General features: G+C 39.9%; 1 protein-coding gene across 2 annotated transcripts in view; it reads left to right on the top strand.

Moving 5' to 3' along the window:
* The window catches only part of LOC108234718 (disco-interacting protein 2 homolog C), an 80,267-nt gene that overhangs the window by 18,767 nt on the left and 41,456 nt on the right, over positions 1-20,044 (top strand). The window contains exons 2-11 of one of the 2 annotated variants that reach the window (XM_017414111.3): positions 4,257-4,319; positions 4,881-4,985; positions 6,994-7,119; positions 11,035-11,319; positions 12,228-12,350; positions 12,938-13,084; positions 13,595-13,714; positions 16,069-16,266; positions 17,260-17,351; positions 19,393-19,503. In XM_017414111.3, coding sequence (XP_017269600.1) covers positions 4,257-4,319; positions 4,881-4,985; positions 6,994-7,119; positions 11,035-11,319; positions 12,228-12,350; positions 12,938-13,084; positions 13,595-13,714; positions 16,069-16,266; positions 17,260-17,351; positions 19,393-19,503 — 1,370 coding nt within the window. The remainder of the gene's footprint in view (positions 1-4,256; positions 4,320-4,880; positions 4,986-6,993; positions 7,120-11,034; positions 11,320-12,227; positions 12,351-12,937; positions 13,085-13,594; positions 13,715-16,068; positions 16,267-17,259; positions 17,352-19,392; positions 19,504-20,044) is intronic. The other variant, XM_017414112.3, reaches the window with a different exon arrangement.

The following is a 20,044-nucleotide window of genomic DNA, read 5'->3' on the forward strand; positions in this document are numbered from 1 at the left end:
TCAACTATGACAACGATTCCCTGGAGCTCTCTAGGGCCCTAGACTTTGCGCTGAAGCCCTCTAGGGCCCTAAAATGTGCACTGAAGCCTTCCAGGGCCCTAAAATATGCACTGAAGCGCTCTAGGGTCCTAAAATATGCACTGAAGCCCTCTAGGGTCCTAGAGATCTTCAGGGATTGATTTGAACATCACAGGGTCAAAGGTCAAGGTCACAGGTAACCTCTCTGTGAAAACCTTATCTGTGCTCGAACTCTGCAACCATGTCACGTAGGACTGTCAAACTACATACCTGGATACCTCGTGGGTCGAGGATAATCCCTATTGATTTCAAGGGCATGGTCTAAAGCAGCATCTACAACCATCAAGTCTCTAAGAATGATATATAATAGAGCTGTTAAGATTTTCCACAAAAATAAAACAAAACATCAGATCACTTTACTGCCATCTTCTCAAGAAACCCAATATGATGAATTTTAAACATTGTAGTCAAATTTTCTAATCTCGCACTTATTTATCAGTGCTTAAAAAGACAAGCTCCTCGCGTGCTAAGTGACATTCTGGTAGCTCTTGTGGAGCAGACACTGGGAACCATAAGGTTCATTTTTGTAAAACTTCCTTGGGATAAACAGCTAATGTTTTAAGCTTTAAAACTGTATTTTAAACTGTTTTTTTTATGTTGCTAAAGGCCCATCAGGCGACATGTATTGAAAATTAGCTTCGGCTATGTGTACGGTATTTCTTAATACTTAACACTTATCCCTGTACAAATAAACAATGAAATCAAGTAAATTTTGGGGAGAAAAATTAGACATTTTGATTATTGATAAAATAGTTGATGGATTAATTGAAATGAAAAAGGTTGATGGTGGCAGACCGAGATCACATTCTGGTTTATTTTGACTCAGTTCCACATAAACCCTCTTGCTGCAGCAAAAACTGCAGCTCTGAATCAATATGCTGCGAACAGATGTTAATGCTTCCCCCTGTTCAAATAAAATTTACTGTCCCCAGCTGTTTTTAGAAAATCATCCCACCATTAAAGCTCATTTCTCTGATTCAGTTTAAAACATTTACACAGTAATAGAAAGGCTGAAAGAAAATTTCATTAGTCATTATATGGTTTTGGCCTTTTCATGACATTTGCTGACATTCACATTAAATCTTCTATTTTAAAATGAAAAGAACTAATTAAAAACACACACAAGAAAAACATCTTTTAATGAGCTGAAAACATTCATCGTTGTGGAACAAGCATGGCTTATTTTCTTGATCTTGTTCATGATTTCAGCTTGTTTTGGTGAAATATTATCACTACTCAAAGTGTGGAAAGATGCACCTCCTCTGTTATCATTAAATTTGATTAGACTCCTCGTCTCTCCAGCCGTCAAAGGAGAATCAATAATTAGCAAACTGGAGTGAGGCAGTTTAACACCATTTAATTGGGACAAACAAGGAAGTATTAGCTGATATTAGCCTTGCTGTGCCGACCCTAAGGTGCTGGATTGATAGTCTGTGTTTGTGTTGATTGGAGGGACGTTGCCAAGGCAGCAAAGACCCCCCTTGAGGTTTGTAATGAGCTTCTCTATATTTGCCCCTCCAAACTAACCTCTGTCTGTCCACTGCTTGTTACTGAACCTGGTCCAGTTCTTTGGACCAGGGCCTCTGAATTCATCAGAGCTTTTGTTTCTGTATCTAATGTCTTGTGCTCAAAAGGAACATACGGTTTGAAATAATTGCGATCGTGGTTCCACAAAACAAGAAGAATAAGAATAATACAAAATAATAAAAAATGAAATCAGATAACAGCAAAGCCTCTCTGTCAGGCTAATTGAAACCTAAATCTCAAATGGGATCTGATCTTCATCAAAATCACACGTTGGTGTGGAGACTTTCAGACAACCAGGTCATTCTAACTGGACTTTTTTCCTCAAATGTAACAAAGAAGTCTAGATCTCTTTTTTTTCCGATCTATAAAACATCTTACAGTTGTTAAAGGGAGGGCTTATAATTTTTTCTTTTCATTAGAAACCAAACCAGTCCATGATTGTCTTCTGTCTTTTCCAAATTTAATGTCCTAGAATTTGCTCCCTTCAGCTCTGAAAGATGGAGGTCCTTGTTTTCTTGACTGTTTGTGGTCATTTTATTGCACCCATGGAAGAAAAAGGCCTGTTGATGTGTTTGACCAAAATCAAAATTTGAAACATCACAAAGATCCTTTAGTCCTATTTGTTTTTTTCAAATTTTAAACGTATTTCTGTTTGCAAAAAACAAACAACTATGTTTCATTTTAAAAAAGCCTCTCAGAAACTTTGAATCACACTTGTTTAGATTGTTGTAACTCAGTCTTTGGTTGCCCATTTTGAATTGGTTCAGAATGCAGCAGCTGGGCTGCCAACAAAAACTAGCCGACAGTCCAACATCACCATAGCTCTTGCTTTCATTCACTGACTGCAATTCAAATTCAGATTTGATTAAAAACTGTAAAAACTCTCCTATGTATTAAAATTTGCACATCTAGCTACAATAAAAACAGCTAAAAACAACTATTGTTGTTTCAAACATCAACTGAAGACTCATTTATCTAAATAACTTTTCATGCCCTGTACATGTTTTAGATTTTGTTCTTCTGCTTCTATTTTTAATTCAAAGTTTGTGTTTGTTTCTGCTGCCATGAAACGATAATGTAATTGCCTTTGTGTGTGAGTGTTTGCTTGTCTGTCTGTTAGCAAAATATCCCATGAGGCACTGGAAGGATCTGAATGAAACTCTTAATAATCCCAGATGGCCAAAGACGATTGATAACATGTTGCTCATGTAAGGCTTGGCCTTGTTGGATAAAATCTAATGTAGCTAAAGTTTTCTGAAGACAGCCTAAGGTCACAGAATTTATAACAATTAATTTTGTTTGGTTGGTGAGTGGCAGATCAGTCAGTGTGGCCATGTTGACCTGTGTGCACCACTGACATACCCCAAAGAGGATCAGAGCTGAACAATGTTAGGAGATGGTCTGTTGAATGATGAATGAGGTTTTCTTTTGCAAGTGGAAGTACATCTTTTTACCTGGAACATGGTGACCCAGCAGGAACAATGTGAGACTTTGGGCCATGTTCTGCTGGGAAACCTGGGTCCTGAGATTTGTTTGGAGGTTATTTTGGCATGTACCACTGACCTAAGCATTGCTCCGATCAAATATGATCCATTGTAGAAATAGTATCACTTGTGTTTTGGATTTTTTTTTTTTAGTAAGATGGTGCTCATTGGAAAATTCGTTTGTTGTTTGAGAGACTGGTTGCGAATGGTTTAAGGTGTTGTTGCCATCTGAATCAAGTGGTGCATCTGCGTGATGTGCTGAACAAACAAGTCAAACTTCCAGAACTGGAAGTTTTGAGGACTGACAAAACGTCTATAGATGATTTGGCGAGAGCAGATTTTATAAACTCCATGTCCCAACCAGTTGGATCTGATGGCAAAAAGGTGACCTGATGGTGTTATGGTGGGTTGGAGTATAAATAAAAAGAAAGATACATTATTCTAACTTATATAGACAGAGCAAAATGCAACAAAAATGGTTGAACACATCACTTTTAACCCTAGCAGTGATTGACATTTAAGCCATGATGTTTCTTTAAAGCTTTTCAAGGCCAACGGTTGATGCTTTGAATCTATCATATAATGACAAGGTTTAACTCATGACTACACGCGTGGATCAATGTTTTTACCATCAATCATCCACCACAGTTCTTGGCAAGGTCATTATTGTTCCCTCATATGTTTGTGTCTGAGTCCATCTTCTGTTACGGAAACAAGAAACTGACACCAGATAGAAAGGAAGCAAAACTCATGCTGTGATGTTTAGAGTGTTCATGGGAGTGTAGATATTAGAAAAGTAGGCTGAGGACAAAAACAAGAAGATTTGGAAAGACCTGCATTCCCTGTGTTCAGTTCCATCATCGTTTATCTCTTCATTTCATTTTGTTTTATTTATGTTCACATTGTTTTTGTTTTTTTTTTATTTTTAATTACCAGTCAGATTAAAACACTGAAGACTGGGAGAGACAGAAAAGGCTGAATGTTTCCAGATTCAATTTCTATCTAATTTCTCAAACAAATTATAGTATTTTCCAAAAAGGAAAAATTTAAGGAACCGAAAACCAACATCTTTCAGAAATGATTCGTAAGAATAAATGGAGAACAACAGCCCCACCCCCTCTACAGCCACGACTGTCTCTCTCACTCTGTATCTCTATCTGTTCACAGGGGACATCACTCAGAAGGGTTATGAGAAGAAGAGGTCCAAGCTGATCAGGGCATATGCTGGAGGTAATTTAGCAACCTCTGACCTGCCCCCTCTCCACACACCTCCACTCAGCTAAAATATTCCCATACCAGTACTGGAGTATCGATCTGGTATCATGACAAATCCAGTTGTGTTGACACTGTACGTTATTGATTCAGTCTTCAGCTGCTACCATTAGTGGATGTAGGTTAGTGCTCCCTGGAGCTCAGCTTGGGCCTGCTCCTCTGAATCTGTATCTGCTCAACATGTAGTCAGTCACTGCAACTAAAACACGCACACATCCCTCACACATCCTGGTTTCTCTTGTCATATAGCACAGGCTTCAGCAGTAATGGGTTACAAGATACTGAGGGATGTTCTGTCAGAGATACAATTACCACACATTTCTGGTTTGTTTCTTTTGATTATTTTATTTTATTAAGTCAGAAAAATCTCATTTTTCTGCTGAATCGAATCACCTCCATTTTTTGTTTTTCCTTTTGGCACTTTTACTTATTGCTTTTGTCGATCGTTTATGTGCATGTCCGTGTGTTTGTGTATATACGTGTGCGTTTGTCCGCCTGCTTATCTGCCTGCTTCTGTAGGTATGGAGGGGCCCATGTCTCACCGGGCCCCGCTCGGCCCTCCTTCTGCAGCCCGCTTCCACCGACGGAGAACCTCTGGCACAAGAGATGAACGCTACCGATCAGGTACAGGGACTTCACAGGCAGAATAAAAAACATTAACATACAAATGATATGAAACTACCTGCACTGAAGCTTGTGGTGTTTAATTTATGATGAGAACTCACCACAGTTGAGCTCTACTCATTAATAAATTAACGCAAGTTATTGTAAAAATTCAGTCCTTTCAGTAATGCTGAATTTAGTCTGTGTAACTGCAGCGTTGTTGCCCTTTTTGTTTAACATTGTGAAGGAAGGTATGGTGTTTGTTTGTTAACCTTATTATAATATTAATGTTTGTTTTGAATGAATACTGAAATGTAGAATTTCAACAAAACGTTAACATGAAAACTCAAACTTGTACTGTTTGTATGAACCTGTCTGTTTACAACCTAAATATCCAAACCTCATATTTTAAATCTGCACACAAATGCAAACTCTGATGGTAACAAACAAAAACATATTGCTCGTTTTGTCTGGATTGCGAACAAACAGGAGATGGCTCATCCGCCTCATGATAAATTATTACGTGTGTTTAGGTTAAATGAAACCTGTACAGAAGGTGCCTAAACTTTTAATCTTTGCTCCAGGAGCCCGAAGCAACTGCATTTGCAGGGGATTATACGAAGAGTTATCATCTGTTCACATAACAGCTGCAGAACAACAAGAAAAACACTTAATCTCTGTCCCCACTCAAGTTCTCGTTACCTTAAATTTCATTACAAATCTCTCTTTAGTCCAACTAGACGTCCAGATTTTTAAATGCCTTCAAGCTTTGTTTGGTGAACTTTCCGAGGTCAGGAATGAGTTCATATTATTACGAGGAAACATGATTTCTGGCCTAATTTTAATGTCCTTAGTTTACATATTCTGTGTTAGGTAACAAGTATCCTTGTTGAGCAAATGACCTTTAATTTGTGATGATATTTTCTACTTATATTCCCAATCCTACAACTCGTGGTGGCAGCTGTGTTGAATGTTTTTTGCCATCCTATGTTAAATGGGTGGGGTCTGTGGGCGTGCAAACACCCATGTGGTTAACAATTATGTGAGAACATGAGCCCTATATAAAACCTAACCCATGTACAGATTGCAAACTGTTGGAAGATGTGTAGGGAAACTTTCTACAAAAACGATAAAGTACCTTTGTAAATGGAATGTTCTAGTTGCCTAAATGTTTTCTGTTCAGGTCACACAGCTTTCAGAACTTCAGTGGGACCTCAGGGTTATGCTTTACAAAGTTTTTATCTTGGACTTGGGATTTGAATGATTTGTTTGTTTAGCCTCTAAATTCATCTGCCTGTCTCTTCAAAACAAAAACTGGACGGCTAACATCTGGAAGCCTGATAAGAATTAACAACAGCTTGTGAGCTACACAGCTTATAATAAGTGCTAAGCAAATGATCTTACATTACATATTATAACCATATAATACAACTTTGTAACAGCTATAGGTGGACTAATTGATTGGCCAGCAAATAATTAAGACAGTTTTGCCATTTTTAAAAATAATTTACATCAGCCACAACTGAGTATCCTAAGCTGAGTAAAAGCAGGCACATTCGAGGGCAGCACAATGTTGATACACTTTATATTACACCCTTTTGTCAGTCAATGTCCTCCTCTGGGGGTGTCTTTAATGACAAGCCCCAAAGAAAGTTGATCTAAATATTATACTAACCTTTAAAAAAAAAGATATTTACCAGAACAAAATGCTAAGATTTGTTTTATTAGTAGGGAAATGTTTGTTTTAGATAGATGGATCTCTTTATGCTTTGAGCTGCATTCATAGCAAGTCTCAATGTTCTGTGAAGCAGGTAAGAATGGGTACTGATCTGAATCCAGCCTTAGAGATAAAATACTAAATCACATAAAATAATTGCTTTTCAATTTTTTCATGTGTAAATATATTAATCTGTTACATTTATCATCCACAAATAAACAGATCAAAACAACAAAAAAGCATGTTTCAGTGCAGACAGGAAGCATTCCTTCTGTTTTCAGATGAATATGACTTTTGATCTCTGTCTCTCAGATGTCCACACGGAGGCGGTGCAGGCTGTACTGGCACGACATGTAGAGAGGAAGATGGCGGTGCCCATGCCTTCCAAAAGACGTTCACTGGTTGTTCAGACCTCCATGGATGCTTACACACCTCCAGGTGACGATGCACAAATACCTCCTCACCTGTTCTCACTCTACACACCATGAATTATCCTCTACCTCGTTGTGATCTATGATGTTGACTGAGTACTGGATTAAATCTACTGAGGTTTACCTTTCTATGAGTTGGTTCATTTAAATTCTAAAATCAACACTGCTGAAAGCAGCTTATTTTAAGGGAGTTGTATTTCTCTCTGGGTACAAGTTCAAATTTACCCCAGAAAAGCAGCCCTCTGCTCAGACAGGATTACACTTTAATATCAGCATTCTCAGACGATTCTGGGAGGGGGGACGCTCATCCCACCAAAAAACTGCAAACATGCACATTCTCGGTGGCTTGCAAACCCACTGACAGCCTCGCCGAAACAAAACTAACTCAAATTCCACAGAAAGCTGTAAAACTTGCACCCAGTCAACTTCTGCAGCCGCGGTCTGCCTCAAAAGCAGAAACAATACAACTTATCAGTACCTTTTTGGGGATTTTGCTCATTCTACATGCACAGAATCCTGTCTGAGGGTCAGTGGAGCTGACCTTTAACTCAAATCCAAGCACATTAGATTGTCCATAATCAGAGTTGATGGAATAATTTTGGTGCTGATTGAATTTTAATGAAGGAAATATAACAACTTGGTTCCTCTGCTAATTTGCTTCTTAACCTTTGAGAATATTCCTAAGTGAACTTGACATCTCCTGAAATACTCGTGCAACTTGTGTGTCTGAGCATGGAACATTATTGAACGTTCTGACAACTCTGTTATGTTGTTTAGATTTGGGTGCTCTGCTCACACTGATTATCGCCAGGCCTCCTTGCGTCCGTTTGCCTGTGTTCACATGATTAGCCCTTGTTTAAAGAAATAAATTCAGTCCCCTGTCCAACGTACAGCCTGAAGCTTGTTGTCGCTAAATTGGTTCTTGTTGCCCTTGCACAGAACAGCCCCACGAACCAATTTACTAATTATTGGCATTTTGTGCCAATAAAGCCTCTTGAGCTTGTTGTCTCAGCCGCTCAAAGGTGACAGAACTGTGGCAATTAAAAGGATGAAATGTGTTTTTTAAATTATTTCATGACTGACAGACAGTTATAATAGAAAAAAGCTCAACATTAAATGCATTTTTATTATTATGAAGCTCAGATGTAGAAAAATAATTTTGTTGAGGGCTTTTTAAAGTGTATGGCACATTAGTCTTTTGTAGGGAAAATAAATAGCATGGTTTGTCCTCTATAGCCACCTAAAATAGCTCAAGCTAAAATAATCTTTACATTTTATCATCAATTGCATATGAATTCTCAAATGTTACATTGATAAAACACACATCCTGCTTCAACACACACTACCCAATTCCTCTGATGCTCACACATAAAGTAAAAAAGTCCACAAAAACTCAAAGAAAGAAAAATCCAGAGTGACTGCACACAAGTGCAGCACCCACATGTTAATCAATTCCATAAATGTGCCTCCACCTAAACATTTTATTTCCACAGCTGTGACAGAAATAAAGCTCACATTGCCCACACAAGCTATATTTTCTAACCCTGCCACAGCTTTTCTAAATAGATTTCTGTTTTTAAATGTTTTCATAAATTCAAACACACCCAATGTTAAAAAACAACAACTTTTCTTTGTTCTATGATTTCACTGTCTACTAAATGTTAATGTATTAGTTCATGTACTTTATTATAATGTGACACGTTATCTAATTGCTTCAAATTCCTCTGCAGCTTTCTTTCACCTCTGAATTTCTAGATAACTTGACAGTTTTGGAAATGTGCTGATTTTCTTTTTTGCATGTTGCAGTTGAGGTATCGGTATAGTTTGGATTTTTTTTAGTCAGTTTTGTTTGGTTAAAGACTGGAAACAACCTTCTTCATCCTCTAAAGCTGGTTAATGAGGCCTTTAGGTTTTGTGAGCTGATCCACACAAAAGCCAAAATGGAAACCTGTGGAGACTTAGTTCAAGAATATCTTTTCCGACTATTACCCCTACACCTACCTCTAGGCTCTTAATTTGAAGTCACGGGAAGAAGTGGTTCAAATAATCTGCAACGAAGGAGTTATCCCTTCAAGAAACCAATAAGCTTCTGTAATGGGAAAAATACTGTTTCAGTGATTCTTGCTGCATGTGACCACCATGTTTTAGTTTAGTTAGAAATGCCTTTATTCTTATCCCTATAGGGTGCCAGGATGTATCTGTTATCTGGTCCTTTTGTTTCCCCCTGACCCCTCCTGACTGTATGGAAATTTACTAGTATGTGCCTACAAGCCTATAAAGGATGTGTTCCTTAATTACCTCCCCTTGTGATCAGCTATCTGACCCCTCCTCATCCTACAATGGTATAAGAAGGGGGAGCTATCCGTAATGCTTCAGACTCACTCTGTTGACTCACCTCAGCACAGTGATTCTCAGCTATATAGCTTAAATAAATTATCCTAAGACAAAACTCTTTGTTGTCCTCTTTGTTAAAGAAAATTCCACAACACTTCCTTTTAGGCAAACAGATGCAACATCAATATGCTCATACATAATCGAAACCAACTTCAGCTTTTTTAGCTTATTAAAGCCAGTATCTCACTGGGCTGCAACTGTTGGTGACAAGTTTGTGAAAGCCATTTATGAGGGGGTCTTCAACATGACACGAAACCTTCTCCTTGTGTGAGTCGTACGGACTTGCAGCCCTGTCGCTTGAACTTTGAACATACAAATACTGGAGTTGCGGAGCTTTGATGGAGCAACTTGAACCTTTTTCATTTCAGTTTCTGTAAATTTTAGAGCACCAAATCACAAAAAAGGACTGGGACACTCTGAGTTCCAAGTTTGAACACTAAAATGAGATTAAGGCTAAGACCGATTTTGGTTTCGTTCCTTCCCCCTACCAGTAATAACTACCCCTCCTTGGTAGGGCCGCACAGCTCATTGATCTCAAACTCTCTGAATTTAGTGAGACTTAAATTGAAAATTGACCTTTTCTCTTACAATTTTGAGTTACCAGCTAGTCTCCAACAGTCAGATCTCAGTGACATACTACCCAAAGGAAGGCCAACAAAAATAACAAACCTATTACATTAAACTTGACATCACAATGATCTTTGTGACTGTATTTGCTTGTGCAGCTCAGCTTGCTGTCTGCAGGGATTACAACCCTCCTACTTCGTCAAAAACATCATGCTAACTCAACAGAAGGACTGGGACCTGCCGACCTCTCTGTTTGAATGCTAAAATGGGACTTGAGCTGAGTCCAGATCCCATTTCACCCCTTCTCCCTAGCAATAAGCAGTACCTCTCAGGCTATCTGCGACTACAAACTGATTTTTTTTTCTAGGACACACTTTAAACAGAAAATGTTCATCACAAAACAGATTTGTTCCAGAAAGAAGTAATTAACATCATACATGCTAACTAGCATGTGGCTAACTATCATACTGATCACATAACTGGTCTACTAGCAGTCCCACCTTTTCTTACATTTCTTCGTTTTGTGGCATACAGCCATTAAACGATGCCTTTAACTCACGCATTAAAGATCACAAAAACTGGAGACAGAATACTTGAACGCTGGGTGAAACTTATTTTATCTGTTGACCTGAAAAGATTCAGCAACAGCTGATGACAACATCTTTTTGAATGGGGTGTACCGTGCTGCAGGGGACTATTTTTTAGTTCTTGTGATTTTGAATTAAGGGCCAAGGTGTCAACCAAAAGTTTGGAGTAGACGTAACACTAAGAAAAAAAATTAGGGCTTATGAAGTTAGTTCTGGTTTCATGAGTATTGATCGACTGATTTAAGTTTTGGCAACAAAAATATTTCTTTTTAACAGCTGAATTATTGTTGTTTGAAGGTTTTGTGTTGGCATTTTTTGTGTTTATGTCAAGGTTTTTTTCTAAACAAATAATGGCAGCTACTGACTCTTTCTAGGCCTGTCCCCACTGTGCTCGGACTCGTCGTCTGGCTCCGAGGAGGAGGCGGGGCCGGGCGACGACATGTCTGGCATGGAGCACTGGATGAGCCGCCCCTCACAGCTAGGCCCCGCCCACCTGGGCTCCACCTCCTCCTCGTCCTCGTCCACGCAGAGCGGAGGCAGCGGAAACGCCGGGCGCCTGGCTGACTCGCTGGCGCACTCGCACATCTCGCACTTGGCGCACACACACTTGGGGCACCCTCACCTAGGCCAGTCGCACCACCTGTCACAGTCGCATCACGGTGAGAGCTGACTGGAGTCAACGAGTCTGAGAACAAGTTGATGTTGAACAGATTTCTGTTCAGATGCAGGAATTATTCTGAAAATTTTTTAAAAAAGAAAAAAAAATCACAATTTGTGCTCTTCTCTTACACATCCTGCTCCTTTCCAAGGGAAGGAACTTTCATTCATTAAATTACAGTAATATTGCTTTATTTCCATTTTAGGTCCTTTTTTTAAACTGGTCTAAATAACTGCAGTTATTTAGCTTTTGATTGTAATCAAACAATATTATTTGACATTCAGCTGCATATCATATTATTTGTATTTAAATGCTCCTGACTGCAGACGCTGATTTTTAGTAAAAGTGCTGCTGCCAGGATTGTAATAATGAGCAAAACTCTGCTTTTCTTTACAAAAACACTGTTCACCGACACACATAAAGGCTCTTACACTGATTAACTGATTTTACTTCTTTTTACAAAAACAGTAATATATTCAAACATGAGGAGTGGAGGTGTGTGGCGGTCTGACAAACGCATAAAGCTACATTACCAGAGACAAGATGGATTAGAGCCAGTTTATTGCCAGTCCAGGTCACTGCTGCAGCACCATCAGTCAGAGAAGCATACCCTTAAAAAAACTGGAATAATAAGCTTTTTATTCACATTTTAACGTGTACATTTTTTTAATGATTGTCCTCTAGTCTGGCTTTTTTGAAGGAACATATAAAGGATGATTGAAACTTTCTGCACAGTATATATAGCATGTTTCTCCTTAATATCTTGTATTTTACCTTTCTTTTTTCTCTGAAGTCATTTTCATTCATCCTCCTTGCTTAGTCTGTTTTTGTTACTTTATCCTGATTTAAAGGCTGTAAATCTGCCAGAACAGCATGACAATGTGACACAGCTGTGTTTCATACCCGCAGGCATCGGCCACCTCTCTCTGAAGAGGAAGGGGGCTCTGAGTGTCGCGGAGAACGGTGGATCTCTGAGGCGATCCTGTGAGTTTGGATCTGACATGTTGTGGCCGCCGCCGCTGGAGTCAGAGGGTGGGTCCAGCCTTGGAAAGGAAACGCCTCTACAGGGCCGTTGACGTGTCTGATTCAGGCTTCAGTTTCAGTCAATTGGAGTCTCTAATTTCTTGAAATAAATGTGAATTACTCCGAAATAAGCTAATTTTTTTAAACTTATAATATTTGTTGATTTTACACAAGAGGTTTGATCAGAACTTGAGGCACAGACTTTATCATAATAATATATATAATATATTAAGACAGCTTTGTTATTCATTTTAGTGTAGTTTGTAGTTAATTGTTATAAAAGAGGAGGATTTTTCATTTAAAAATGTTTCTTTTTGATCATTATTTACAGAAAGAAAGGCTTGAAACAGGGACTGTATTAGACAGAAGCTCAGATATTTCAGACCCCGCTGACTCTTGTGTTTGCCAGAGATGTGACCCAATTATCCATGAAACAAAATGACCATCAAACGTGTCTAATTGGCTGTGGAGACAACAGAACATGGCACTTGAGCAGCAGCAGCAGCGCAGTGAAAGAGCTGAACAATGAGTCACCACTGGCTGTTTTTCCATGTCCATCTGTCAGCTTCGCTCTCCTCCTCTTTGTCTGCCTTCAGAGAACCACTCGGCGCCACCGGACGTGACGGGATACTCGTCTGACTCGTCCCACTCCCACACCGAGCGTCATCCCATGTCCAACATGGGGACGATCGCCAGGAACACGCAGAAGTACGGCAACGCGGAGCGCATGGAGACGGGCGACGGTGAGAGTCGCCGCCTGCGTGAAACTGTGTCAGAAGGAAAATACTGAACCCTGATGATAAAAATAACAACACTGTAATCAGAAAGTGAGCTCAAACTGAACCAGCGCCTTAAAGAACTGACCAATTACACTTTTTGTGTTGATGCAATTCTCTGAATGAACCAGGGCCTTTTTTTTTTTTTTACTCTCTATTGTCTGCTCAAAGCTGACAGAGCACATTTGTTCTTTTTTTAGCCTGCCTCACATTCACACAGTCACAGTTATAAAGCTGAGAGCTTCAGTTCAGGACGACCTCAGTCTGAGATTCGCTCAGCAGCACTCACCCTCGCTCATCAAACATTTTGTTTTCCGTTCATTTTAAAAGTCTATCTTCGCACAAAATTTGTATATTTTTGGGCCAAACCCGCTGTATTTCACGAGGTTTGTCAGGATTGTTGTGAGGATTATCAGTCTTACAACCTATTCGGGCCTTTTTTTTCCCCCTCCACTGGGACTTGTTTATTTTTTCCAGGTGTTCCAGTCAGCAGTCGTGTGTCGGCTAAGATCCAGCAGCTTGTTAACACACTGAAGCAGCCCCGCAGACCGCCGCTGCGAGAGTTCTTTGTTGACGACTTCGACGAGCTTCTAGAGGGTCAGAAACTCTTATTTGCTTGCATGATTATTTCTCCGTCCTGTCTGAGGTTTTTTTAATATAGTTAAACACGACTGGCCTCAGTTTGCTCATCTCAAAGATCACCCAGCAGGGTGTGAAGCAGCAGAATATACTTTAAAGTCTGAATACTACTGGATCATCTTTGGGTTAACTAAATGGTTGCCTATAATGAAGGCTGTTTCTGCTTTGTTGGATTGGCTGCCTTCTTCATGTACTATACCATAAGCATATACAATTCAAATATAAAACAATAAACTCTATAATTTACATTCATTTAAGAATACTTCATAGTTTGTAAAGCTAAACCTATAAAATTATGTATAATAGTATTAATACTCAACTTCTGTTGTAACGCTTTCACACACACATCCTTTTTCTTGTCCGTCATCCTACAGATTGAGATTATAGCCAACATTACGTACCACAGGATTTAATAAATAATATTTTCTAAGCTTCTCCTTATAATGAAAGACGGTGCTTGATTTGCATTCCTCGACACAATGCTAGGCCTTTAATGTTTTCTCAGCGTCTGAGCCAGATGAGATAAAAACTGATTATGTTGGCGCTGCTGCTTCTGACTGATTATGTACATCATATTTCCAGCTGCTGCCATCAAGACAAGCGTTTAATAGCTTGAAATAAGATGTTAAAATAAAACATGTGAGAAGAGTTTGAGTGGTGTGAGCGTCAGAGCGCTCAGGTTGCCGTTTTTCGTACGCTGATGTCGAGTCACTGTAATTAAAACATGAAGATTTTTACTGCTGAAAATGTTGATTTAGTTGATTTTGTGGCTCTATGGTGGAGGTGGCCGCAGCTCTTTGCTTTCAGACTCACTTGTTGTATGTGTTTGTGCCGTGCACGTGCGCTCCTCTCCTGCTTCGAGCTCCTGCTCTGCAGCAAAGTGGCAACACACACACATACACACACACACACACACACACACTGCTTCCAAAGTGACAGACCCACCCAGAGTGAAAACAGCTTATCAGAACAGGAACACAAATTAAGCTGTGCTGTCTATCTAAATGCTGCCAGAGGCTCAGGTTTTTAAAACTGAAGTGGTCATTCGCCACTGCAGCGAGTAACAGGCTGAACGGACTCGCCATATGACATTTTTTCATGCAATATGCAATGTGGCAATCCCTGACCCACTAGTCCTGGTGTTCTCGTTTAGCTTCACTTCAGCTCAGAATGCAAAACCCTTTTTCTGAAGCTGGAGTGATGCAGAGTGTGCAAACGTTTTTAAAATAAGTCTCCTAGATCTCAGAAGGCTCACTTATAAATGTTATTAGTGCCGGTTCCCAGACATTTCTGCAAGGAAAGAACCCAGGAAGGAGCAGCAAACTGGAAGGTCTCTCACGTTTTATCCAGTCTGTTTGCATAGAAAGATTTATTTGCTTGTGATTAAAAGAAGACAGCGTGTTCGAGAGAATGACTGCAGGGTATTGGTGTGTTTCCTCCAAGACTGAAGTCAGAGACTGCAGATGGATGCAGAGCAGTGAGCCTTCAGTAACATTTGGAGAGCAGAGAGGGAGGCTGAGCTGTTCTGTCTGTTGGAAAGGAAGTGAATATTTTCAGTGTTGGTTTGGTTAAACAGAAAGAGGCAGCATACAAAACAGATTTACTACCTGAAGTGGATCTTTTATATTGTCATTTTTAACAAACAAGTAGACAAAAATGAATTTAAAAAAAAACCCTCCAGAAACAGTTTTTTAAATGCTGCTCTTTTTTTCATAGGAATGTGTATATTTATGATACATATTTTTGTTTGAACTTTTAAAACAGGACACTGTTATCCTGTTACTGTTCAAGCTGAATACGATGATCAGAAACTTCATGCAGAGCACAGATACTTTCATGTTTACAGCAGGTTTTGAAGCTATTCATTTTAGCAGTCTGAAGCACAAAGATGCACAGTTCCGTTTGCTCAGCTTTCACCATCTGTGTTTTCTTTCTGTCTGCCTCTGTTCATATCCTGTCAGCAGTTGTTATCATCTATTTGGATGAGGAAAATAAGAACTTGGAGGTTTTTTTGATGAGGGGGTAGTTTACAATAATCTAAATATCTATAGTTGATCAATGATCTTAGCAGAGATGAAATAGTTTACATGAAATCCAGTTATCTAAGGTGATAACATGAATCAGATTTTCAGTCATTAAGTTCATATTAATAACAAGAACAGCTAATGCTGTAAAGTTTCAAAGTGACAGTCGCTTCACTTTGTTTGGTTAAATGTTTCCGTTTTGTGTTTCGCGCTCATCAAATAAAGCACACACACACATAAAGGTGACGCGCTGTACGCTCACAGGATTATCTGTTTCCACGTCTCCAGTCCAACAGCCAGACCCCAACCAGCCTCGGCCAGAGGGAGCAGAAATGATGCCGGTGCGGGGAGAGGCGCTGGGCGTGGTCACGAACTGGCCGCCCTCCCTGGAGGCTGCGCTCCAACGCTGGGGGACCATCTCACCGAAGGCTCCCTGCCTCACCAGTCTGGACACAGCAGGGAAGCCCCTCTACGTGCTCACATACGGTAACCAGACGCTCGGTCGTTATTTTGGGTTAATTTAGAAGCAGTAACAGATTTATTATACCAACCCACACAGGACATACAAACATGAACTTAACCATATGTTCAAGTATTTAAAATCTGCTCTTTGACTCATACTTTAAACAGACTCCTACATTCATATAATTTCAGTCTTGTAATATAAGATATATAATATAATTGACCAGATTCACATGCTGTTTGTGGTCATACTCAATCAAACATCAGACAAGTGTTTAAATTGTAAATCGTAAGGCATAAACTCTTTATTTTTTGTTCCAAACACATAGAAACAAACCACAAATATTTTACTTCATACTCTTTGATCCTAAAAGTCAGAACTGTGTAGCCTCCTTACAGAAACTCAGTTTGGTCAAAATAAATTCACATTTAATCACAATGATTATTATTCAGGAATCTTTTTACGCTCTTACTAATTAACAGCTAACTTGATAAGGCTAAAGTTCCAATGATAAAAATGGAAAAATCCTGGTCAAAACCTCAGAATATGCCAGCATCCTCCTCAGATGAGTTAATGGGATACCAGTGCACAGGAAAATATTTCAAACCAATGTGCAAAATGGTACAAAAAACAATAGTTGGGAATGGGTTTTTGCAAAGAAGTAAATAAATGTATTTTTCTTCACAGGGTCAGCAGTGTGTTCATTACTTTCCTTCCCGGATCTTGTGTTTGTCTCTCTGTTTTCAATAGACAGGGTGCAGGAATGTGATCCATCTCATCTTTACGCTCTTTTTTTATCAGCAGGCCACTAAACACAGCTTGCTTTTTGATTTATTCTTGAAGTTCCCCCGTAATTCAATAACCTCTTCTGATGCTGAAAGCTCCTAAATGTCATCCATTTAAACATTATTTACTCTCTTCACAAAAAAGAAGAGGAAAAAGACTCAAAGACTCACACCCTGTGAACTCCATCTCCCCCTCCTTCTTGCTGTTTTTTTGTGTTCGGCTCCCTACAGGGAAGCTCTGGTCTCGCAGCATCAAGCTTGCCTACAACATCCTCCACAAACTGGGCAGCAAGCAGGAGCCGATGGTGCGACCAGGTGATCGGGTGAGTCATGCTCTCCCACCATCGGCCTCACACACTTTGGTCTTTTGTTTCTGCTCGTTCTACTGATCTGTTCTGCCAAAATTGGCTGTAATGAATCAGCGGTGCTTCATTTATCAGACTTGATCTGAGATATTTGTTGTTCTCGATGTTGTTTTAAACAATTCATAGGCATATGAATGCTTACTGGATACAAGTTTCATTAAAATATGAAACTTTGACTTGCAGTTTGTTAGCTTAGTGTGAATGAAAGAGCAGCACAGCTCTACTCTAAATCAAGAACATCTGCCTTTTGTGGCTTCCAAACTTTATTAAATGAAGCCTCCTATTTGCTTTTGTTTATTTTATTTACAAAAATATTGTAGGTTTTCTCATTTTGTTTTATTACGCTGAGCTAAACTAGCACTGCATTTATGATCCTGTTTGTTTTAAGGTCAAATGAGAAAGGAGAGTCCAGGCACTCAGACCCCGTTCAGACCTGGCTTTAACATTCGTCAGATGATTTGATCGCAAGTGGTCAGCTCTGATGAGAGCGTTCACACCTGGCAGTTAAATACGTACTACAAATGTTTTGGGGATGTAATGTGAACTACCTTGTGTGTGTTGCTAGCACAGGCAAGGGCAGGGCTCTGTCCAGACAGAGACTCCCACTGGATTGTGGAGGTTATTTCTCTAGCGCACAACAGCCGGGGTCTCCCAATGCCTCATGGCATTGCACACTCCACCAGGGGCGTAGCAACATCTTGGGCTCTATTTAGAGGGGTGCCCGTGAGTGATGCTGCGGCCAGCTGGTCTTCAACGCACACATTTGTTCTGTTTAATTGTTTGGATGGAATAGCCCCTTCTGCGGCTCACTCTGTTCTTTCTGCTGGGTCTAGGGTGCTGCACTAGTGTGCTGTGTTTGAACGAGGATTTGCAGCTGCTCTACGATCCTTTTATTATGTCCCTTTCTTCATGTGTTGCATCAAGTGAATCAACAGCAAGAGGACGTAATGTTATGCATATAACTACTGTTCCCTAAAGGGGAGGAACGAGGTACAACACATGGTTGCCCTGCTGCTCAGCTGGGCTCAGTGAAGAGCAGCTATTGAACATGATCAGTGGTCCCCAACAGTTTTAGCTCCATGTACCGGTTCATTATCAGACAATATTTTCACGGACCAGCCTTTAAAGGTGTGGCGGATAAATACAACAAACTAAAATGATACGACCGGCATGAAAACAGGGGTATTTTTAAAACATAATAAATGTAAATCCAACGTGTCCTCGCAGCTTTGTTAGTTGCGTCCTGGTATTGCGTTATCAACATGAATAACACCCTCTCCTCCCTCTAAGCTTCTCTGGTCAATATGGCGATGTTTAAACATGCCCTTTAAAAGAAGATACACCACAAATATAAAGTGCACAAAGAATCCAACTCACCATAACGCTGAATCAGTGGGAGCCCTGTGCCTGTTTCTCAGTAACCAGACGGTCCCATCCAGGCCTCCAGAGACGTTTGTTTTTTACTCATTTTGCTGCTTGTGGGTTTGTTTCTAGCGGTAACATATCATGTGACCTAGATGAGCGTTTTGACATTAATCAAGAGTGAGTCATAGATGGATGTAGTGGAGAGAATCCGGTCAGTTTTTCAAAATAAATGTCGTTCAGACTCCGAAAATAAAAAATACGGAAATACTATAAGTTAATTATTCTTTCTCTGTGGCCCGGTACCGGTCCGTGGCCTGGAGGTTGGGGACCTCTGGCCTAGATGACAGACAGGTATATAGTGCAGGCGGGGCCTGTCACTTGTCGTCATCACATCATTTGCCTAAAGGCGGGATTAGCCAGGACACATCAGGGCATGATGTAACTGTTTCCTCTCCTTCAAGGAACAGCAGTTATATGCATTAAATTATGTTTGCGCTAATCATAGTGACTTCACAACTTCCTCTTGTTGTTTTTCACAGTTTTGTTTTCTGTCTTTGCCATCAGCATCTCCATATTTTTAAAGTCAACTCACAGCATCAGTGAAACTGTCTTCTAACTTCTCTCCCACCTGTAGGTGGCGCTGGTGTTTCCTAACAATGACCCCGTGGCCTTCATGGTGGCCTTTTATGGCTGTCTGCTGGCTGAGGTGGTTCCCGTTCCCATAGAGGTTCCTCTAAGTCGCAAAGTAAGTCATGAAATATAAATAAATCTCTCACGTTTTGACGTCCACATTATCTGAGGGATCGCGACAGCAAATCAGATACTCTGCATGATGCTTTTAGTCATTTTTTTTAGGTTTCTGAAATCTTTCTTGTAGCTTTAAATGATGGCTTGTTTCTAGTTTCCCTGCTGGAGGTCATAGGTCATATGCTTTGATATTAATCCTCTTTGGTGTGGTCACGTTAGTAGTTCCCTTCCAGTCTCCTGCTGTGTTTTATTTTAGTCGTCTTTGTGTGGACACCTTACTGATGTTCAGCCTTAGCTTTTTTGCTGGTCAAAAGGGTTTTTGAGAAGTTAATCCTGTCTGAACAGAACGCAGGAAAACAAATATTTGACGCAAGATACAATCCCACTTGCTGTCACAGACATCACAGAAGAAAATACTGTGGTTAGTCAGGCTACAGCCCATCAAGTCTGTCCCATTGTCTGCAGAGACTAAAAATGTCTGCGGTCTGATGTCTTTACTTTGAAAGGAACCTTTTAGCTGTAAACATGTATGTTCTATC

Source organism: Kryptolebias marmoratus, linkage group LG21 (genome assembly GCF_001649575.2).
Source record: "Kryptolebias marmoratus isolate JLee-2015 linkage group LG21, ASM164957v2, whole genome shotgun sequence".
Taxonomy (NCBI): Eukaryota; Metazoa; Chordata; class Actinopteri; order Cyprinodontiformes; family Rivulidae; genus Kryptolebias; species Kryptolebias marmoratus.